The sequence below is a fragment of the Rattus norvegicus genome, chromosome 14 (genome assembly GCF_021556685.1).
Source record: "Rattus norvegicus strain SHRSP/BbbUtx chromosome 14, alternate assembly SHRSP_T2T, whole genome shotgun sequence".
Lineage (NCBI taxonomy): Eukaryota > Metazoa > Chordata > Mammalia > Rodentia > Muridae > Rattus > Rattus norvegicus.
The window spans coordinates 79,118,516-79,138,760 of NC_141547.1; the positions used below are offsets into that span (position 1 = coordinate 79,118,516).

Below are 20,245 nucleotides of genomic sequence, written 5' to 3' on the forward strand. Positions count from 1 at the left end.
CTATAAGCATAACAAAGTATCATTAATAGTGTCAGGGACTGGTACTTGCCCTTCCGATGGGTCTCAAGTTGGGCCAGTTATTGTTGGGCCATTCCCTCAATCTCTCCTCCATCTTTGTCCCTGTATTTCTTGTAGACCGGACGAATTTTGGGTTGAACGTTTTATGGGTGGGTTGGTGTTCATATCCCTCCACTGGAGGTCCTGTCTGGCTACAGGAAGTGCCCACTTCAGGTTATCCCCACTGCTAGGGGTCTCTGCTAATGTCACTCCCATAGACTCCTGGGAGCCTTCCCCATCCCAGGTCTCTGGCACATCTTAGAGATGCCCTCACCCCCACCCCTGCCAGTTACCAATTTCTATTCATTCTTTCAGTCCTCTTGCCCTATCTCCTGTCTCTCCCCAAACAAACCAGGCAACCTCTTCTTTACAGCATCCAGGTAGGGGTGTTGCTGCCTTTCCTCTGTCTGGTGTGTGTGTGATAAATCACAGGCCTGTTTTTTCTGCTATGGTTTAATATATCATTTACTCAGAGGGTCCAGTTTACTTTAGTGTATCTCTACAATGACTCTCTTTCCCCCCCTCTCTTTCTGCCTTTAGAAATAAGTCATTTTGCTGGCCAGGTGGTCTTGTTTACATGCCCACCATGGTACAGTCACCCTGCCCCCCAAGTATGTGCCCAAAATGGAGACAAATGCTGCTGCTAAAATGAACTTTTTGAGGGCAAGGAACAGCCCCAAACCTACAGCTAACACAACATGGAGGTCTTAGGACATGATATATTCTCAACTCTCATCTTCCCAGGGGCTTAGTATATGGGTACATGTTTTCAGGGGACACTAATCCATTGGCTGCAGTGACCTTGCAGTAGCCTTTCCATCTCTGTCAGCCCCTCATCACCCTTTGAAATCTAGGCTACTACCCACCTAGCAGCATTCTCTTCTGCAGACAGGCACCTCCACTCCCATCACCCATGTCCCTCACATCACCTGTATTACACAGTTCTCATTCAGACGTCCTGAGTGATACTCATACCCATCTCAGCTCTCCTCTTATCCTACTCTTTATGGTAGAGACCTTGAACTTCAGGATTCCAGGTCAAGCCTCAGCTCTCTGCCACAGTTCCTGCAGAGGACCTTCAAGAGTGGGGGTGAGGTGGGGAGTGGCATTGATGGGGCACGCACCTCCTAATAGTGACCCTGATTTCAGTCTCACATTCTGTGTTTCAGATCATCCTGGTGAGCTCATCCCTCGGTGACAGGGAACAGAGCCTCTTCCTCAGCACTGACGAGGGCACCACATTCCAGAAGTATCCTGTCCCCTTCCTTGTGGAGACTCTCCTCTTTCACCCAAAGGAGGAGGACAAGGTTCTTGCCTACACCAAGGACAGCAAGGTAAGAGGACATGGGATGTGAGGTCCTATGTCCCAATCAGATGAACATTAAGACAGAAGCAGTGTTCCTGTCAGGAACCCCCAACTGATGAGGAAGAGCCTTGCTGGAGCTGGGAGGTGTGAACCTCAATGTTGCTCTCATTGAGACACTCGTGTGGCCGTGTATCAGCATGGGGAGTCTCACATCAATGGTGTGTGTTACAATGACTAGAGGTGCCACCATACCATATAAAAGGCAAGAGAAAGGTCCCAGAAGGGGTCTCTAGCCCTGGTGACAGACATGCAGTACCTGCCACACTGTGTCTATCAAGTGAGCTGCCCTTGGTACACAGAGGCCTATGAGCTGAGTCAGGAGGTCTTAGGTAATACTGAGTCCTTGCCCTCTGCCTCTCTCCCTCTACCTTAGGCTAGAACATGCTCAGGTGGAGGGCTACTGTTTCATTTCCTGCAGCCATGATGAGCAGGGACCACAGATTTAAGGATTTAAATGCCAAAAATGTGTCTTATCACAGATCTAGATGCCAGAAGTGTAAAATTAATGTCTCTGGGCTAAAATTGAATGTCTTTGGGTCTCTGGGGAGAAATGGTCCCCCTTTCCCAGACCTGGTGGCCTCTATGTGCTTTGGGTTAAAGTAGCATTGATTTATCTTCATGGTTAAGTCTCTGCCCATCCTTAGGAAGCCCACTGCATGCACACATGGACGTGCTTGGTGTACTTATGTCTATGACTGTATCTGAACCCTCCCGATGGCCTGTGCAGCAACCACTGGAAACTGCTGTTCATCAGCCCCTGGGAGAGGGACAGGTGTGACGGCCGGCATGTATCCATTCTGTCAGACCTCTGTACCTGAAATGCAATAAACATGAACACATGTTCCATGTTCTTCCTGCTCCTGTGCCCCTTCCCTAGTACTAACATGCAGTTGTGTGTTTCTGTTAGTGTTTGATCACAATCTGTAGTGCGCGCGCACACACATACACACACACACACACACACACACACACACACACACTAGGACTGAGCTCTTGGAAGGTAGCCATGTTGGATTTATATTTTACCATTATAAAATCAAGTGTTCTCTGAAAATATATGCTGGGTGGATATATTATAGATGGACATAGGCAAGGATGGATGAATGGATGGATGGATGGATGGATGGATGGATGGATGGATGGATGGAAAGGTGCACGACTGGATAGATTATGTATGAATATAGGGATAGATAGATGAGCAGATGATGGAAAAATGGCTGGATGAATAGATTTTACGTAGATGTATAGTGTCTTAGTTTGGATTTTATTGCTGTGAAGAGACACCATGACCAAGGCAACTCTTATTAAGGAAACTATTTCATTGGGACTGGCTTACAGTTTTAGAAGTTCAGTTTATTATCATCATGGAGGGAAGCATAGCAGTGTACAGGCAGACATGGCGATGGAGGAGCTGAGAGTTCTACATCTTGATCTGAGGCAACAGAAGGAGACTGTGCCATACTGTGTGCAGAGTTTGAGCATAGGAAACCTCAAAGCCTACCTGCACGGTAGCACAGTTCCTCCAACAAAGCCACGCCTCCTAGTAATGCCATTATTTATGGTCAAGCATTTAAACGCATGAGTCTTTGGTGGTCAAACCTATTTAATCCACCATAGGTAGATTATGGATGGATGAATAGATTTGGATAAACTGATTGTGCGTGTGTGTGTGTGTGTGTGTGTGTGTGTGTGTGTATTATGAATAGATGGATGGGTTCCAGGGTTGAATACATAGGAATATGGGGTAGTGGAGAGATACCTGGGTAAGTAGGATGGTGGATGGATATGTGGGCAGGAGTTAGATGGTAAATAAATGGGTAGATGGATGAGTGGATGGATAGAAGTTGGTTAAATGAATGAACATATGGACCAATGACAAATTCCTATTAATGGGGATCAGCCAGGTAAGAGAACCCTAAGTGGAGTCCTTGGTGATGGCCAAGGCCAGCTTTCCCCAGAGCCCAGCCTTCTTGCCAAGTTCTAGTGTCCCTTGCCTATGGCTGCCTGCCTGTTCCTATCTTTTTCCCTCAGGGCTGCACATCCTTATGGGTATTAATAGCAGTACTTAGCCTTCCATGTAATTAGACCAAAGCACAGCCATGGCGAGTTATTTTCCTGAAGAAATTGACTGTGTTGCAATTGCTCCTTAATTTATGGTGCCCTGAAAAATTAATGGAGCTGAAACCTTGGTTATTTTCCTTGGCTCTTTTCTGTGATGACAAGGGAAGAAAGGAGAGGGAAAAAAGGTTTAATTGCTGTTATAAAAGGACTGAGGGATTTGGGGAAATTAGTAAGTGATGGCCGGCTTGAGTTTTGTGGGTGCTTGGTGGTCTGTCAATGTTTAGATGCCCAAGAAGCTGGGTCTGTAGTGGATCAGGCCAGCTTTGACCTTACAAATCTACAAATTTGCTGTTAGCCAGGCGTCTGGACACTGCTGAGAGGCACACACTGCGAAGCACTCTGGTTCAGAGCAGTGTGTTGGGCATTGGTCCTGGGTCTGTAGGTAGCTGGGACTGTGCCAGGCTTTTCTGGAATGTTCTAGGTGTGGTTCTTGGCTACTAGGGTCCAGGATTCCATGTGGTTTTCATCTGGGGAGTATGCTGGTTTCATCACATGGGTGAAACAAAACAGAAACTTGGCCAGCTTCAATTTTGACCCGAGTCATACACCGGGTCCCAAGCAACCAGGTTGGCACAAACACTCTATGAACAGGACTAAGCTGTTCACTAAGACCCAGACTCCTTTCCCCTGATCTGCCATTCCCCCACCTCTCCTTCCTCTTCCCAGATGCCTGCCCTTGCTCTGACAAAGGCTCTGCCTTACTTGGGAGTATTATCCTACCTCCCTCTGTTCCTTCCTCACTATGTCATGACTTAGGACACAATCTGAGGTATCTTACTGTAATCTGGCCAGGCCTCTTGGGTGATACTTCATATGTGTTCCTCACATGTCTTAGCAAAGTCCTAAGGCTCCCAGGACTGGTTTGCCCCTTCTACTCAGCTCCTTTGGGAATACTGTCTCATTACCTATACAGCCTTATCTCCCTGGGGTTGAACTGTGGACCTGCTTTCTGGCTAAGGCACTGATTTCTAAGATAAGGTCAGATTCACTTTGTTTTGCTTTCTTTCCTTCTTCCCTCCTCTTCCAGTCAAGAAACTCTTCTGAGGGGCTGGGGATATTGCTCGGTCTGCAAAGAGCTTTTTGCACAAGCATAAGGGCCTGAGTTCAGATCCCTAGCACCTATGTAAAAAACAGAATACATATTTCCCCCTGCACTCCAAAGTTAAGCATGCTCCCTAAGATATGAGAGTATACCCCAAGGCAAGAAGGAAAACCCTTCATTTCAATTTGGCTTTCCAAACCCCGTGAACACATTTCTTCTCTGATCCAATAGTCTAGCTGCAAGAGAGTCAGCACAATGGCAGACATCCATGTTCCACCTATGAAGACAACAAGGTATTCTGAGCAAGGGATAATGAAAGCTGAGGACCTTCAGTAGTGATGCTACCAGAGCTCAGAGCAAAGCTGCTGGTCTTCTGGTCCCATATGAGGGTCACTTATGTGCACTCCTAGGGTGCACTTTCTCTTGTCACCTTCTCCTAGACTTGGCTGCACTTTCTCACCTTACCCTTTCTCAGGGAAGCAATGCCTTAAAGTATACTCCCTCAGTCTCCTGGGATACACCCTCCAGCCTGTACCACCCTGCCACAGGCTACCTCTATGAAGATTTTAACTACTAGGTATCCCTCCAATGTTGGTTCTTGTTTGTTTTCTATGTTTACCTTTTATGGAGCAGAAGTGTTCTGTTTCTGCAGCAATTGATGACAGACAGTAAACTCACCACCCCCATGAGCATGAACGGGAAAGGCAACATAAAGCTCTGGGATGGGCGTCATAAACACCAGCACATTGGTGGGGATAACAGTGATAATGCCCCATTAATGCAGGAATGTTGTCACTGGACCCCTAAATGCTTTTCTTCTTGACTGGCTGTGGGTGTGTGAGCAATGCTCTACCAATTTGCAGATGTAAAAACTGATTCATGAGATGGAAAGGAACTTCGCCTCCATCATTCAGATGGCCCAGAGAGAGGGCCAGAGAGGGTCAGCCATTCTTCTGGGGACGCTGTTTTTTCCCGATTCTTTTTCTTCTTCTTTTTTTTTCGGAGCTGGGGACCGAACCCAGGGCCTTGAGCTTGCTAGGCAAGCACTCTACCACTGAGCTAAATCCCCAACCTGGGAACGCTGTTTTACCACTGACATAGTACTATGAACTTAGGTCTATGAGATGGGAATCGCTGCTATATGCAAATGCTATGTTATGATGAGTGATGTATTACATTTCTGGACCTTAGTTCCCTCATCTTGTCAAAGGAGAAAAAGTATCCTTCTAGTGTTTGTGTCTATGATAGTGTACGTGCATGAGCATGAGAGTCTGTAGGTGTATGAGTGTGGGTGTCTAGGTAGGTTTGAGTGTGTGTTTCTATGTGGGCAGGTTTTCAATGAGACAGCATTTGATATAGATCACAGCCAAGCTGATCCACGCGCCTTCATAGTTATTGAGCTTTGGGTCATGCCAGGCATAAGTCCATGGACTTCATAGAGCACAGGAGAACCTTGCCTGTCGGCAGTCATCCAAAAGAGGGAAACTTCCTTGTTTAAAGCTCCTTTACAAATGGAAGATGCTGTTTTCTTATCCATGTGATCCAGAGAAGGTGTCCACACAGAATATCCAACTTCCTGTTAGGCTTCGGTGTGGGGGGGGGGGCATCCAGCCATGCTTATGCTTATATATCTATCTGGGACTCTCAACTCTCTCAGCTTCTGCTCATAGGGCAGAGGTGAGGGTTCCCATAGAGACCACTCAGTCCACCAAGCCAGAAATACTTACTCTCCTGCCCTTTCTAGCTAGCCCTTGCCCCACGGCCAAATGTGTTCATTCATTCAGAAAACTCACTGGTGTACCTGGTAGACAAGGATCCATTCAGCAATGGTGCAGAAGGTGAGCAAGGCGGGTGAGTGCCCCAGGCAGTCAAGGGTACACAGAGATTGGAAATGGGGTGGAAGGAAGTGAGCCTGAAGCTGGGGGCTCCACATCCAGTGCCAATTCCCTGTGCACTGTTCTGAGCTGAGGAGCTCCACTGTACATTACCCAGATGCCTGGCATTTTCTGTGGTGATTGAGATATCCTACAACACTCCCTTAAGGGTGGAATGTGGAGACCTAACATGGGAAACTGAGGCTTAGAAGAACCCAGAACATATGCGTGGTCACGCATCTGTGGATGAAAGGCTATGGCAGAAGCTATGCCTGCTGGAGTCAAAGGCTCGCCCCTTCAGAATGCCACTGCCAAGGATGATGGATGCTTGGTGGGTGAGGAAACTAAATGCCAAACAGGCAAGAGAACAGGGGCAGAGCCATAGGCAGGAATTTCTTTCCCGTCCACCCTCTGAAGTCAGTTACAAGTAACAGACAGTGTCACACAGCTCTGAACCTAGTTCCAGTGAAGACAGACTTCAATGAACAGAACCCCGTGGGACCAAAGGGGTCTCCAGTGCCCACATGTCTCCAGAAAGAGATGAAGGGCATAGTTGTCATAGTAAGCCAGCACTGGAGGTGACACCATGAGATAATGCAAGTGAAAGACGCCTTGGGACAGTAGTGACAGAGTCACCACATCCATGCCTGCTATCTCAGTATGTTACTGTTGGCATGAGAACCATGAGAATGTAGGGACATAAGAGAAAGAGGGAGGTGGGTGTTGGGATTTACTGTGTCTGTCCTGTAGCAAATGCATGCCTGGGTTAACTGCTCTACAACTGGGCTCTGAGACTGACCAGCTGCAAATCCTGACTGACCGTCTGGGGAGAAGTCAGTCTGCCTCCATCGGTCTTCCCACTGCCCTACTCCCATCAAAGCAGACAGAGGGCCTGCCCAGCAGGAAGCCAAGGCCACTCTACTCAAAATGTGTCTCTGACCCTGCCTGAGAGATGAAGCCACAGCCACATCGGCTACTCTCTGTCACCCCCAACAAATAGCCTCTTCGTCAGCCACCTGCAGCTGAGGACAAAGAGTAGAATTCCCTGTCCAGTGAGGTCACCAGTCCTGGGCAAAAATGTCCCACAGAAGGAGTTGGACTGGGGAAGTCCTGAGACGGGCTAGCGGAGGGAAAGAAGATACAGGGTCCCATGTGAATCTGCCGGACTGCATGCACCACCCCAGGCTAGACTGGGAGAGGGAACTCACCCCTGGCGACCCTCTGGATTTGGTTGTTTGTCCATTCCTAAGAACTTACCTGCCAGGCTGTCTGGGTGAGAAGACCTCCATGTGGAGCCCTCTCTTTGGCTTCAGCCCTTGGTGGTTAGCCTGTGTGTTAGCTCCAGTGTGCCTGTAGGACAAGAGTGGCTTCCCTTGGCGGAGCCCTGTAGCAGCTCACTGTCTCTCAGACCTCTCTGCCAAAGCTCTGTCTCTTTTGTCTGCCCTGCAGCTGTATGTGTCGTCCGACCTGGGGAAGAAGTGGACACTGCTGCAGGAACAGGTGACCAAGGACCACGTGTTCTGGTGAGAGTTCTTTCCATGGGAGCCTTTACTCCCCTCCTCACTCCAGGGGATCTTTAGGGTCCTCTGTGTATTCCTGGAATGTCCAGGGCCCACCATCCCTCAGACCTTATTCCCTCATGGCCAGGCTATGTGACTTTGTGTTGTTCAGGCCCCACCTTGTCCTCTGTGTCCATCTACTGGGAAACACAGGGACCCCAGCACAATACACCTCAGGGTAGCTTAATGCACCTGGCTGCCCTCCTCCCAACTCCTTGCCAACTCACCTCCCACCTGCTCCTGAGAGGTGTTCTGTGTGCATACAGTACAGACACCTCCTTCCCATCCCACCTCCTCGTAAGGCCATGCTTGTGCTTGCAAGGGTCCACTTCCCATGTTGGTTTTGAACACTGACTCCTGATGTCTGTGCCTTCTGCTCCTGGGAGGAAATGATGATTGCTCCTCTGTAGTGACCCACTGGAGTACCCTTCCTGAAACCAGAGGGCTGCTGTCAGTCACAGGCCCAACACTGATGCACTCTGAGAGAAGCAGACTGTCCTTTGAGTCACTCCCCAGAAGTGGGGGCTAAGGCCAGGAAGTGGGGACTAAGGCCAGAAGTGTGATTTCTCCAGTTCTGCCAACATGAAGGCCTCAGGGAGACTGTAGCATTGTCACCTGTCTCAAGCGAGGCTAAGGGAGTCCCAGACTGGCTCTTGGATACTCTCTAGCTAGAGGGAAGCCAACCCTGGGATATGGGGAAGGAAGGACGAACATTCAGGCTGCTATTATCTTGGACAATTCAGACTGGCTCTGCCCACAAGTTTCGCCTGTGGCTTGGGGCTGTGCCTGTTATGTGGGAGAGTTATAGGATGCTTGGCAGCACAGCTGGTTGGATCCTTTCTGGAATGTGGTGACAGACAAGGGACGGCCCCTGTTGTGAGCAATAGATAATGCTGTTGTGACAGCTTTGTCCTTGGATCTGCAGCAGAAAGCACCAGGACCTCTGCTTTATCTCAGGCCTGGCTCATTAGCAGTGTTGAAGCTACACCACACACTGGCTCATTAAGGAGATCCTGAGGGGCGCGGAGCAAAGCGCCAATTCTGGACTGTCACCTCCCCTCAGCGGTCAGCAGCCCTGGAGTTAAGCCAGGAAAGTAGGCGCTGGCTGATGCCTTGTTATGAGTGAGCAAGTGAATGGGTGGGTGAGTGAATGAGGTGCAGACGAATGAGTGACTGAGTAAGCAGGTGGATGAGCCTTTAAAGGGCCTCCAGAGCACCTAGAATGTCCCTGCCCCCTGGATCTATCAGTGTGTGTAGCTATTACCTGGGCTGCTCAGGCCTCTGCTCCAAGAAGGGAGCTTCTCTGAATATTCTCATTTTCTCTCTCCCATTCTCTCTTCCTCTCCCCCTCCCCCTCCCTCCTCCTCCCCCTCCCTTTCTATCTTCCTCCCTCCCCCTCTCCCTTATCCTCCTCCCATCCCCATCTCCCTCTCCCTCCCCCTCCCCCTCCATCCTCCCATCCCCTTCCCCCTCCCCGTCTCCCATTCCTCTGCCAACTTCGATCTCCTTCCCCTTCCCTACCCCACTCCCTTCATTCTTAGCTCTTTTCCCCATCTCTCTGGGAGTTTGGAAGAGGGGGTGTGCCAGCTGGGGAAGGTCCCAGCCTGAGTTTCCTGACCCCTTAGCTCTCAGCCCTTGTCTTATCAATCTCTATCCCACTGGCTCCTAGAGATGCTGTAGTACTTCTCTGGAGGCATAGCACAGGCTTCTTAATAGGGTCCCAGGACACAAACCTCGCCTGCAGGGGAACTCTGAAAGGAGTATGAATTCTGGGTCAAACAGACCTGGTGGGAGCTTCAGGTCACCCTGGCCAGCAACTAACTGTGTCCTTGAGCAAGTCACATAGCCCATAGCCTGTTAATGATGCAAGGCTTACCCATGGCTTAAGGTAGTCTAGTATGTTTATAAGGGTGATACGGGAGAAAACTGCTCTCACAGAACCTCTGCCAGCACAGAGGCTTGGGATAAACTCGGAAGGGATTTTTCCCTGCAACCTGTGGTGGGCAACTTGACCGGTCGTCTGCCAGGTGAAGGAGAGGGCAGTCACTCAGGTCCCGATCCTAGTTGGAATCCCAGTGATCCTGTTAGGTGTGTGTGACCATAGGAGTACCAGCCTGTGTGTCTTAGCTGGGCTGTGAGACCCAGATGAAGAAGTGAATCATATAAACAATGCTATGAACAAGTGGGTGCTGGCTTCCTCAAACTTGAGCCAGATTTATCCAGCTTCGTCAAGGCTCCCGTTGGACCTTGAAGGTCTGGGGGGTGGGGGGGAGGGCTATATCTTCTGGACTCACGAGAGTAACCCCAGAGCTAAAGAGGCTATGTGGTCAGTGAAAGCCCAGGGGGTGGTTGTAGCTCTCCATTCGCGGATGCCATCTTCAACCTCTCCTTTTCCAGGGCTGTGTCTGGGGTGGATGACGACCCCAACCTGGTCCACATGGAAGCACGGGACCTCAGTGGAGGTAAGCAGGTGCTGTGCGCCGCGGGGTCCCTGAGCTTCCTTGCCCAGCGGTGCTGCTCCGCTTGGCTCTTGTTTACTGGTGTATCCTCAGTGGTCAGCCCTGTGCACCGACCTCACTGTGTTCTGCTGTGCTGTAATTTGAAGCACACTTGTCTCCCCGCTGGGGATGGATTGAAGTGGAGGAACCTTGCTCTGTGGGAAGTCTATTAAAAGGGCAATTTGTTCCAGCTCCTGAGCACTGAGTCTTTCCTACTACATGGCCCCACCCAGCCTGGCTGAAGACCGAGATGGCTCTGGGTCTCTCTGTGGCTCCCCTTCCACAAGCAACTTTGGGGCCATCACACTGAGCAAGTCTCATGTTGGGGAAGTGACAGAGGTCCTGTCAGCCCTCTGCAGTCCCCAGGCACTAGCTAGGTGGAGCCCTGGGGGTCCTGGGCAGGAAAATTTGGTCCTCCTTAAGTGGCCAACAATGGATCCACACAGGTTAGTTCTCTGTGTAGGCAGCTGTCGCCAGGTGATGACCTGTGCCATTTCCAAGTTCTCAGACAGGGCTCCATACCTCAAAGGGTGGGGCCAAATGTTACCCCAACTGCTGTCTTGGTAAGCAGGGAGCAAAGCTCAGAGGGGGGCGTTGGGATGCCAAGTCTTAGGACACACGTCCCATGCAGTGACGTATAGAGGTGACGCCCAGCAGGCTCCATGTGACAGCATGTCTGGCTGAGACTCAGAACATGCCATGCTCTAGGAGAAAAGATAGGCTGAGTCCTGGATCAGGGTGGTTTACATCCTTCACACAGCCTCCATTTTGGAGGAAGCGGAGTTTGTGTGCAGCAGGCTTCTCTGCATCAAGAGCCGCTGGACCTACTTGGCTCGTGAATGGGGCCCTGCCTAGCTCCTGAAGACGTCACATCCTAATTCACCAGCACCCAGCCTAGAGCCCTGCTGGAACAGTGTTCAGAGATTGGCAGAAGATCACTTAAAATCCTGAGGTCCCATCTCCTAACCTGTTGTCCCTGTTATCCTCCAGGGGACACTGTTCCAAGATCACCACACTCCTGTTACCTGGCTGGGACTGCCTGGCCCTGTTTATATATTGTGGGCTTTTCCCCATCACCTCCAGGTCACCTCAGCCAACCACTCTTAGGACTCCACAGTGCCCTAGCACTCAGCTTTCTGTGCATTCCCCTGGCCTGAGGGCTTCTTGAGTTTGAATGCTGACTGGTTCTTAGTCTCCCAGCAGAGGTGTTACATCCGCCAGGCCCCCGGTGTACAGCCTCGTGCAGGACAGAATGATACTCACTGCCCTCACCCTACCAGAGCAGCCTCATTGTCTGTCTGCCCCTCGCCACAGCAGCAGTTCTCACTGCTCCCAAGAGCCAGTCCTCTCTGGCAGTCATCCACAGCTCAGGACCTTCCTTGGGCAGTTTCCTCATGAATTGTGCAGGAATGGGAGTGGGAGTGGGTTAATGAATGAACGACAAGTATGTGAATGAGTGAGAGTGGGTTAATGAATGAATGGCAAGTATGTGAATGAGTGAGAGTGGGTTAATGAATGAATGACAAGTATGCAAATGAGTGAGGGTGGTTTAATGAATGAATGACAAGTATGCAAATGAGTAAGGGTGGGTGAATGAATGAATGAATGAGTAACAAGTAAATAGTGAGTGAGTGGATGAGTGAGTGAGTAGATGAGTGAATGAATGAGTGAGTGGATGAGTGACTGAGTAGATGAGTGAATGAAAGAATGAGTGAGTGGATGAGTGAGTGAGTAGGTGATTGAATGAATGAGTGAGTGGATGAGTGAGTGAGTAGATAAGTGAATGAATGAATGAGTGAGCTCATGAGTGACTGAGTTAATGAATGAGTGAATGAGTAGCTGAGTGAGTGAGTAGATGAATAAATGAATGAGTGAGTGGGTAGATAAGTGAATGAATGAGTGAGTGGCTGAGTGAATGAATGAATGAGTGGCTGAGTGAATGAATGAATGAATGAGCATATAAGCGGTTGTATGAATTGAGTGAGTGGATGAATGGGTGGGTGGGTGAGCAAATGAATGAGAGAGTGAGTGGCTGAGTAAGAAGATAACTGAGCCAGTGAGTGACCGGTTCAGGGCTTGCATGAGTGGATGTCTGCAGTCTGGCTGTTTCAACCAGCCCTGGAAATGCCTCTCAAGTGGGAGACAGCAGCTTCCCAGCAGAACCAAGTTCAGTGTGATGCACTGGAACTTGTGAGGAAAGATGAGAGTTTGGGCTCTGAGTTAGAGGGAATGTGTGCCTAGACACCTACTCCTGCCCAGAAAGGTGCCCAGGTCTGTAAGGGGCTGGGGCTTGGGCTGGGTGGGGCCTAGAGTGTCACTTCCATTGGATGATGGTTCTCCCACACACCAGCAATTTCTGGCTTGTTGCTAAAGAAGCCCCGAATGGTGCCTGTCCCTACTGGGACGGCCTCATGGTGTGTGAGGCTCTCTGAAAAATGAAACTTCAGACCAAGCCAGGTGCTGGTGTTACCGAGTGGTGGGAGCCCAGAAGTCCTCGCTGCTCCTGAGCCTCAGCAGGGTCTGTACCTCCTGGCTGCTCTTGTCACCTGCAGGCTATCGGTACTACACGTGTCTGATCCACAACTGCTCAGCCCAGCCACACACAGCACCCTTCCCTGGCCCCACTGACCGAGGGTCCCTGACCGTGCAGGATGAGTACATCTTTTTGAAGGTGAGTGTTCCAGGTGCTGGGAGAGGACAATGCATGACCTTTTGCCATCATAAGAGTCAATAGAACAACACTTCATTTCCAAATGCCGCTTAGCAGGACTGAGTCTCTGCGTCTTTATAGAGGTGCCCAGGTACCAGAACCTCAGTTCAAGGTTTGTCCTGATTTTCTCTGTCCACCGCGCATCTGCCCACCATCTGGGACCCACAAATCCAAGTATATACATTTCACTCGGTTCCTTCCGTGATTTGGGTTTTATCCTGGGTGCTCTGGTTATTGAAGACCTGTGTGTGACCAGGACACTGCCGCAGGCCCCCAGTATATATCTCAGGCCAACTGGGAAATGCTAGTGAACCCTGCTGGGAAGCGTCTTGGCCATTTCTAGAATGGGAACCCTGGACCCTGCTAGACTTGCTAGCCCTCACATTGTTTGTGCTTGTTTTTTCTCATTGTTGTGCCAAAGTACCTGACAAGAGCACCCTAAGGGTGATTTTTTTTTCCTTCTCTATAATTCCAGCAATACAGCCCATACGTCAGGGAAGGTGTGGTAGAGGGAGTGAGAGGCAGCTGTTCAGTCACACACGGTTGGAGAGCAGAGAGGATGCTGGTACTCAGCCCACTTCCTCCTTCTTAGCCAGTCACTGACCCCAGCTTATGGAATGCACTGCCTACATTTAGGGTGACTTCCCACCTCAGTAAACCTAGACAATCTTTCACAGACAAGTCCAGGGACTGGTTTCCATGGTGACTCTAAATCCCAGCAAGTTGACGACTGACCATCACCATCTCCAAGTTCATCTACAGAGACAGGCCATTTCCTTGGGTTTCACTGCTGGTCCTTGCTCTGCCCTATAGAACCTTGGGAGACAAGCTCAGAGCCTCCTGCAAGAGAACTCCAAAGAGCAGCCCTGAGTCCTGTCACCAGAGGGTCCTCCAGGTTCCGTCCTTCTTCCCTGCCCAGTCTCCATGCTGCTCCTTCCTGAGTATGAGCCATCACAGCAGTGCTGGCCTCTCTCTCAACCTGGCAGGAAGTCCTGGGCCCCACGGACCTCACTGTGTCACTGGTCATGCTCAAGACCTCTGCATTTGCACCTATAGGTCTTATACGTACCTCCTTTGGTAGCGACCAGTTGGTTCCCATTCCTGCTCTGAAGAGGTTTCTGTTGCCAGGGAGAAAACCAAGCTACCATGCTTCATGGAAGACCCACTGCCTTCACAGTCATGGTGGTCATGTCCTTGTGCACTAAACCTCCACCAAGTGGCTTCCCCAGGGAATGAGAACAGGTGAAGCCTGGCTCTGCTTCTGACGCTGAGCTCATCTACCTGACGGGCTTGGGGAATGGGCGCATCAGCTTCTTCAGGACACTGTCAGTCACAGCATCCCTCACCTGTTAGAGGTCTTCTGTCTCCTGGAATAGCTGCTACTGTGTTGGGAAGGATACCAGGCCTTCCCACCTCTGGGGCCCTTTCTCCAAGTTCCTAGAACCAGTGTGTCCAGGTCATAGCCATTCTACTGAGGCCTGGACACCTCCAGACCAAAGAGTCCCTTCCTTCACAGATGGGTCTTTGCAGTGGTGAAAGGACAGTCCCCTGGGAGTGCTCCATTGGGATTCTGAGAGTACCATCCCCTTTCAGAGAAACTGAGCTTAGGAAGCTACTGTATCCTCAGAAGGCCCTGAGCCCTTCTTAGAGCTGGGATTTGAAGTGGTGTGCCCGTGAGCCAGCTCCACACTAGACAGCCCCACATATGGAAACCTGCATACAGTGGGACTCACACCTGACTTATGCTCACACCCATATGGAAACCCTATAAATGCATCTCGTGAGCACACGCACGTGTGCACACACACACACACACAGAGTGCACTTATGTATGTTCACACACAAACACATGCTCATACAAAACATTCATACACATACATGCTCACATACACACATACACACTCCCGCATGTACATGTTCACATTTACACTCTCATACACAGATATTCACATAGTTCACATACACAGTGCACATACAGACATACATACAGGCATGTGCATACAGAGAGACCCACCGCCTGGAGATTCATTAGGTTCCACACCTACCCATGTGCACACACTGAGAACAGGGAGCTGCCTCAGAGAATCCACCACAACCAAGTCCTTTCGATCTCTCATGAGCTTAACCTTGACCACCCAAGGGAGCAAAGGCCTCCTCTCCAGTCTCCTCTTCAATGGAGGAAATAAACTGTGTAATCTCTGGGCCTCCGTTTCCTCATCTGTTTGGTGCAGATGACCAAACTCATGGGGCTGTTTGCTTTGCAGTCAGAGGCACTGCCCCAGGGGAGTACCAAGGGGGATGCTGGCCATGTAGATGGGCCCTGGAGAATGTGACTTATTTTGGTTCCCTTGCCTAGAAGGCTGGATGATCACTTTTGGAGACACACATATTTTCGGCCCGTCTATACCTCCACCCAGGGGCTCACTGAAGTGCTCTCTCTGAGAACGTTTGGAAATGGAACGTTCTCCACCTTGTCCCGTGACTAGGCTACAAGGAGACGGGATGCTGAGAGATGAGATGAGAGGCAGGTTCTGGTTGCTGGAAAGATGTGGGAAGTCCCTAGAGTTGCAGCACTCGACAAGGGGTTTTGAGAGAGGAGCCTGCAATTTTGGGCAGAACAAGACATGTTAGATTTCTTGTGACTATGACAGAGAAGCTGCCAGAGACAACTGGAAGGAAGGGAGAGTTACTTTGCTCACAGTTTGGGACATTGCCATTTACCCTGGTGAGGAGGGCCTGGCAAAGCCAAGCAGCTTACCCCATGGCAGCTGGGATACAGAGGGAGACATCTGTGCCTTGCTACCTGCTTCTATTCCAACTTAGGGTAGATCTTCTCCGCTTTGATATCCCTTCTGAAAATGCTCTCATAGACACGATGTGAGGTGGGCGTCACCATCACCTAGGTGACGACCCTGAGTCTAGCAAAGCTCCGAACCACCACGGCTATGAGCAGACAGGCCAAACTGTCCGCTTTCAAACTGAGAGTGGAGTTTGACTGGGGGTTCTGTCACTTGACACTGTGTTTCTTCCCTAGGCGACATCAACAAACCGAACCAAATACTATGTCTCTTATCGCCGCAGCGACTTTGTCCTGATGAAGCTGCCCAAGTATGCCCTGCCCAAGGTGAGGTGGCCTTCCATGTCCTATGCCAAATGCAGAAACTGTGAGATCTCATTCACTGGGGTTTGGGAATCCCAAGGTCAAGTGAGGCAGGAACAAAGAATGGATGTGGCCACACTTTCTCAGCCCCTGCCTGTCCATTGTAATAAAGTATCTTTGGAAAGAGCAAAAAGAAAGAATTAGAAGGCAGAGCATGTGCAAAGGACCTGGGGCAGGGGGCACAGCCAAGGGTAGTGTGGAGTGGCAGGGAGACAGCCTCTCAGGACCTCTATGACCAGAGGCTATATATCTTAAAGTCCTCATTTGTGAGCTATGGAGCTAGGTACCTCAGACTTTCCTGAACCAAAGGGAAAAGCCAAGTAGGCCTTCCTTCAACATCTCTTCAGAAACAGAGAAGAAGGGACAGAAAGTAACAAGCTCACTAGGTTATTGACCTGGCTGAGTAAGCAAATTTAAAGCTCATGTTTTTCCTTTCGGCAAAGACAAATGTCTTGGAGCTGAGGGGCTCTGCTGGGCCTGTTAGGGTTACAGCCCTGGTCCTGGTGTGGAGAAGAAGATTCTAACAAACATGTCCACAAGTCATGGTTTCTGTGACCTTGAGCCCAACTCCCTGGGGCCTCCCAGCACCCGAGCCCTCTACCCGGGGCCTGTGACCTGCTCCCTCCTGCTCACCCAGCTCTGCAAAATGCTGAAGAGCATACCCTCAGCAACCTATAGGTCTGCTAACTGCATTTCCTAATCAGATTTTGTTGTTTTACGGAGAGTTTGCAACTCTTGCCCGCTTCCTCTCAACAAGCTGTCCATTTTTTGCTTTTTTAAAGTTACGTGAATAATGTCAAGAAAGTGGAAGTGGCTGCCTCAGCCTAAAAGGAACCTCAGCTAAGAGTTCCTTCCCCCATTCCCGCCCTGTCCTGGTCCTCCCTAGTCACATACCAAAGTGACTTTGGTGTGGCTAACTCAGGAGTTACTTCACCAGCACCTTGCTTAGCATTACAGTGTACCTGGCAGCTTTTATAAAAGAATGCATGGTCCTACAGTAAGTGACTGGCTGCAGAGCTTCAAGCTCGGGAGTCAGCACCCTGCTCAGCCCAGCCATTGTCCAGATATGTGGGTGTCCCTCTAAGTGCACCCGCTACACTGTGGGGCTTCACTGGTGAGAGTTTCAGGAAGTGGACTGAACACACACAGAAGTCATCCTGTGGAACTAGATCAGGCTTGGCCCAGTGGTCTGGTTCTAAGTTGAGCCATGCCTTCCCTGCTCCGTGTCTAAGGGGGTGGGTAAACAATACTTTTCTGCCATTTTGGTCTACTCACTCCTGGATGCTTGGAAGGGTAGCCAGCTGTTAGGAGAAGTCAGCATCCTTGGTTTGAATTGTTGACTTGTAATGACTGTTTTTAAAGTCCTGCAGTTCCCTGGCAGAGAAAAATGTTCATGCAAAGAATCTACAGAACCACAAATTATATAAAAAGCTCTCACAGGGATAAGGCAAAGGCAAATTTACTTGAAAGAAAAAAAAAACCATCCTGTGTTTGTAATAAATTTATTTAAAGTAAAATGAAATTCATATCGCACAGAATAGAGGAGAGTGGTGTTGGAAAGGATGGGTGAATTCAAGCTCCAGGGCCTTCTCCCTGCTTCCCCTTGGCAGCAGCCACACTGCAGAGTATAGCTCATGGCCGCTGGGACTCTGCGGTCTGTTATAAGGCTCCAGCGCCCAGGCCAACTGGTATAGGCCAGATTTTGACAGTTTAAGCTTTTGACCTAGGAACAGTATCCATACCTGCCCTTGCCTCACAAGGGCAAATGTGTGTGCTTTCCTGGAGCAGCTAGCATGTGGCCAGGGGTGGGTACTTTAGACCTTTCCCTCCAGACACAGGCCTGTACTCTGACATCAACCGTCAAAGTCAGCTGAAGAAGGGTAGAGCACATCCACCTGCTTTTCTTTACCTCTTTTCTTCTTTGGAGGACAGGTTTTTTAAGGACCAGCATATCTAAATGTATAGGAAAGGGGCCCAATGTCACCATACCTCACACGTGTCAGTCTGGTGCTCAGAGTAGACAAAGCCTTTAGTGATCAGAGGCAAAAGCAATAAGGCAGCCTCACAGGGAACAGACAGTTGAACTCGAAGTTACTGTATCAAACATCCTGTTTTCAGTGGACAGGATGGAACATGCCTATAATCCTAACCATTGGGAGGCTGAGGCAGGGGGATCATGAATTTGAGGCTAACATAAGCTGAAGGGTAAGACCTTAAAAAATTCAGAGCACGCGCGCGCACACACAAACACACACACACACACACACACACACACACACTTTCCAGTTTTAGTCATCAAGTCATCAAAGATCAAAAGGCAACAGACAACACAAGGCAACAATCACAGAGAGACAGGAGAGCATGCTCTCCTCAGAACTGAAACAATGCCTCAGAAAAGCCAGCTGGTTGACCTGCTGGGCAGACTTCAATAGAATTGTCTCAAGATGCTCAGAGAACTGCAAGAGGACACTATGCACAAAAGAAAAGTCTGCAAAGAAATAGGAAATGTGAAGTGTGCCATAAAAAGAAACCCTGACACCATAATTAGAAAGAAATGAGAAAAGTAATAAGCAAAGGATGTCCACCTAAAGACTCAGAAGTAGATCTGGGCAGGCAGAGGAAGAATCGAGAACTTGAGGACAAGACAGTAGAAGAAGCCAAATATTATGACCTTTTGACACCATCATCAAATCAGTGCTTATACACTGAGAATCCTAAAGGGACATGAGAGCAAGGGACACAGAGATTGATTTAAGAACAGTGACTTTTTACTCACCCCCCAAAATCATGAAATGCATGAATGTGAATGTCTCAAAGGTTGGAATATACGAAGGCACGTGCAAATGTACATTTTGATCAAGAGATTAAGCCAGAAAGGTGAAGGAGGAGTCTAGAAAGCAGCACAAGAGAAGCCACTTGTCACAGAGGAGGGATTCCCTGCCTAGATGACCTGCAGATTTCTTACCAGAAGGCTAGGGGACCGAGTAGCCAAAGCACTGACAAAACAGGAGGAAGGTGCTGGCTTGCAGGAATCCTTTGTGAATTTCATAAAAAGATCTGTGCTGGGGCTAGAGAGATGGCTCAGCAGGTAAGAGCCCTTGTTGCTTTTGCAGAGGACCAGTGTTTGATTCCCAGCTGTTGGGCATCTCACAACCTCCAGTAACTCTAGCTCTGGGGAACCTGGCGCCCTCTTCTGACCTCTGTGGGCATCCATGCACATGACAGACATTCACACAGACACACAGACACATAAAAAAAATTTTTTTTAAAGAAAAAATATCTATGGAATATTTCATTGGGGTTCCATATGAAGGTCCATGAGAAATTTCTGTCATCATGCTTATTAAAATGTTCTAAAACCTTTTCTGTATATGTATAGTATGCTATAATTTATACACAGTTTATGATTATAACTTACGAGTTTTGGTTTGCGTATGAGCATATGCACAAACATAGAAATGATGTGACTCACACATATATCGCTTCTGCCTGCTGGCCCATTCCTTCCTCCATGTTTCATCTTTGTCTCAAAGTAAGGATCTGGAGGAAATCTGGGACAGTTCTCCGGATTCATTCTGCCCTTCATCTTAGTTTAGCCAAACTTACAGTCTAGCTGCTGCTCAGCTGCACAGGGAAGCCATCTTCCTCTGCATGTGGTCATGCGTTTACGATCCGCCAGTGAGAAATTAATGAAGTTTTCTTGTGCCACTTCTGAGAGCACCATATGGAGGTCCGCCCCTCTCCCCACGCCCCCGATTCCTGCTGCCTTCCATTCAGTGTGATGCTGGGACTCTACCCAAACACCCATCTAGGGCCCTGAAGGCAAGCACCATGTCCTGGGTCAGTAGAATGATGACC

At 49.4% G+C, this 20,245-nt stretch overlaps 1 protein-coding gene across 14 annotated transcripts in view; it reads left to right on the plus strand.

Moving 5' to 3' along the window:
• Window positions 1–20,245, plus strand: part of Sorcs2 (sortilin-related VPS10 domain containing receptor 2) — a 363,891-nt gene that overhangs the window by 300,509 nt on the left and 43,137 nt on the right. For all 14 annotated transcript variants that reach the window (XM_087583136.1, XM_087583146.1, NM_001107225.2 and 11 more), the window contains 5 exon segments: window positions 1,227–1,391; window positions 7,910–7,983; window positions 10,417–10,481; window positions 13,070–13,188; window positions 16,262–16,351. In XM_087583136.1, the coding sequence (XP_087439262.1) occupies window positions 1,227–1,391; window positions 7,910–7,983; window positions 10,417–10,481; window positions 13,070–13,188; window positions 16,262–16,351 (513 nt within the window).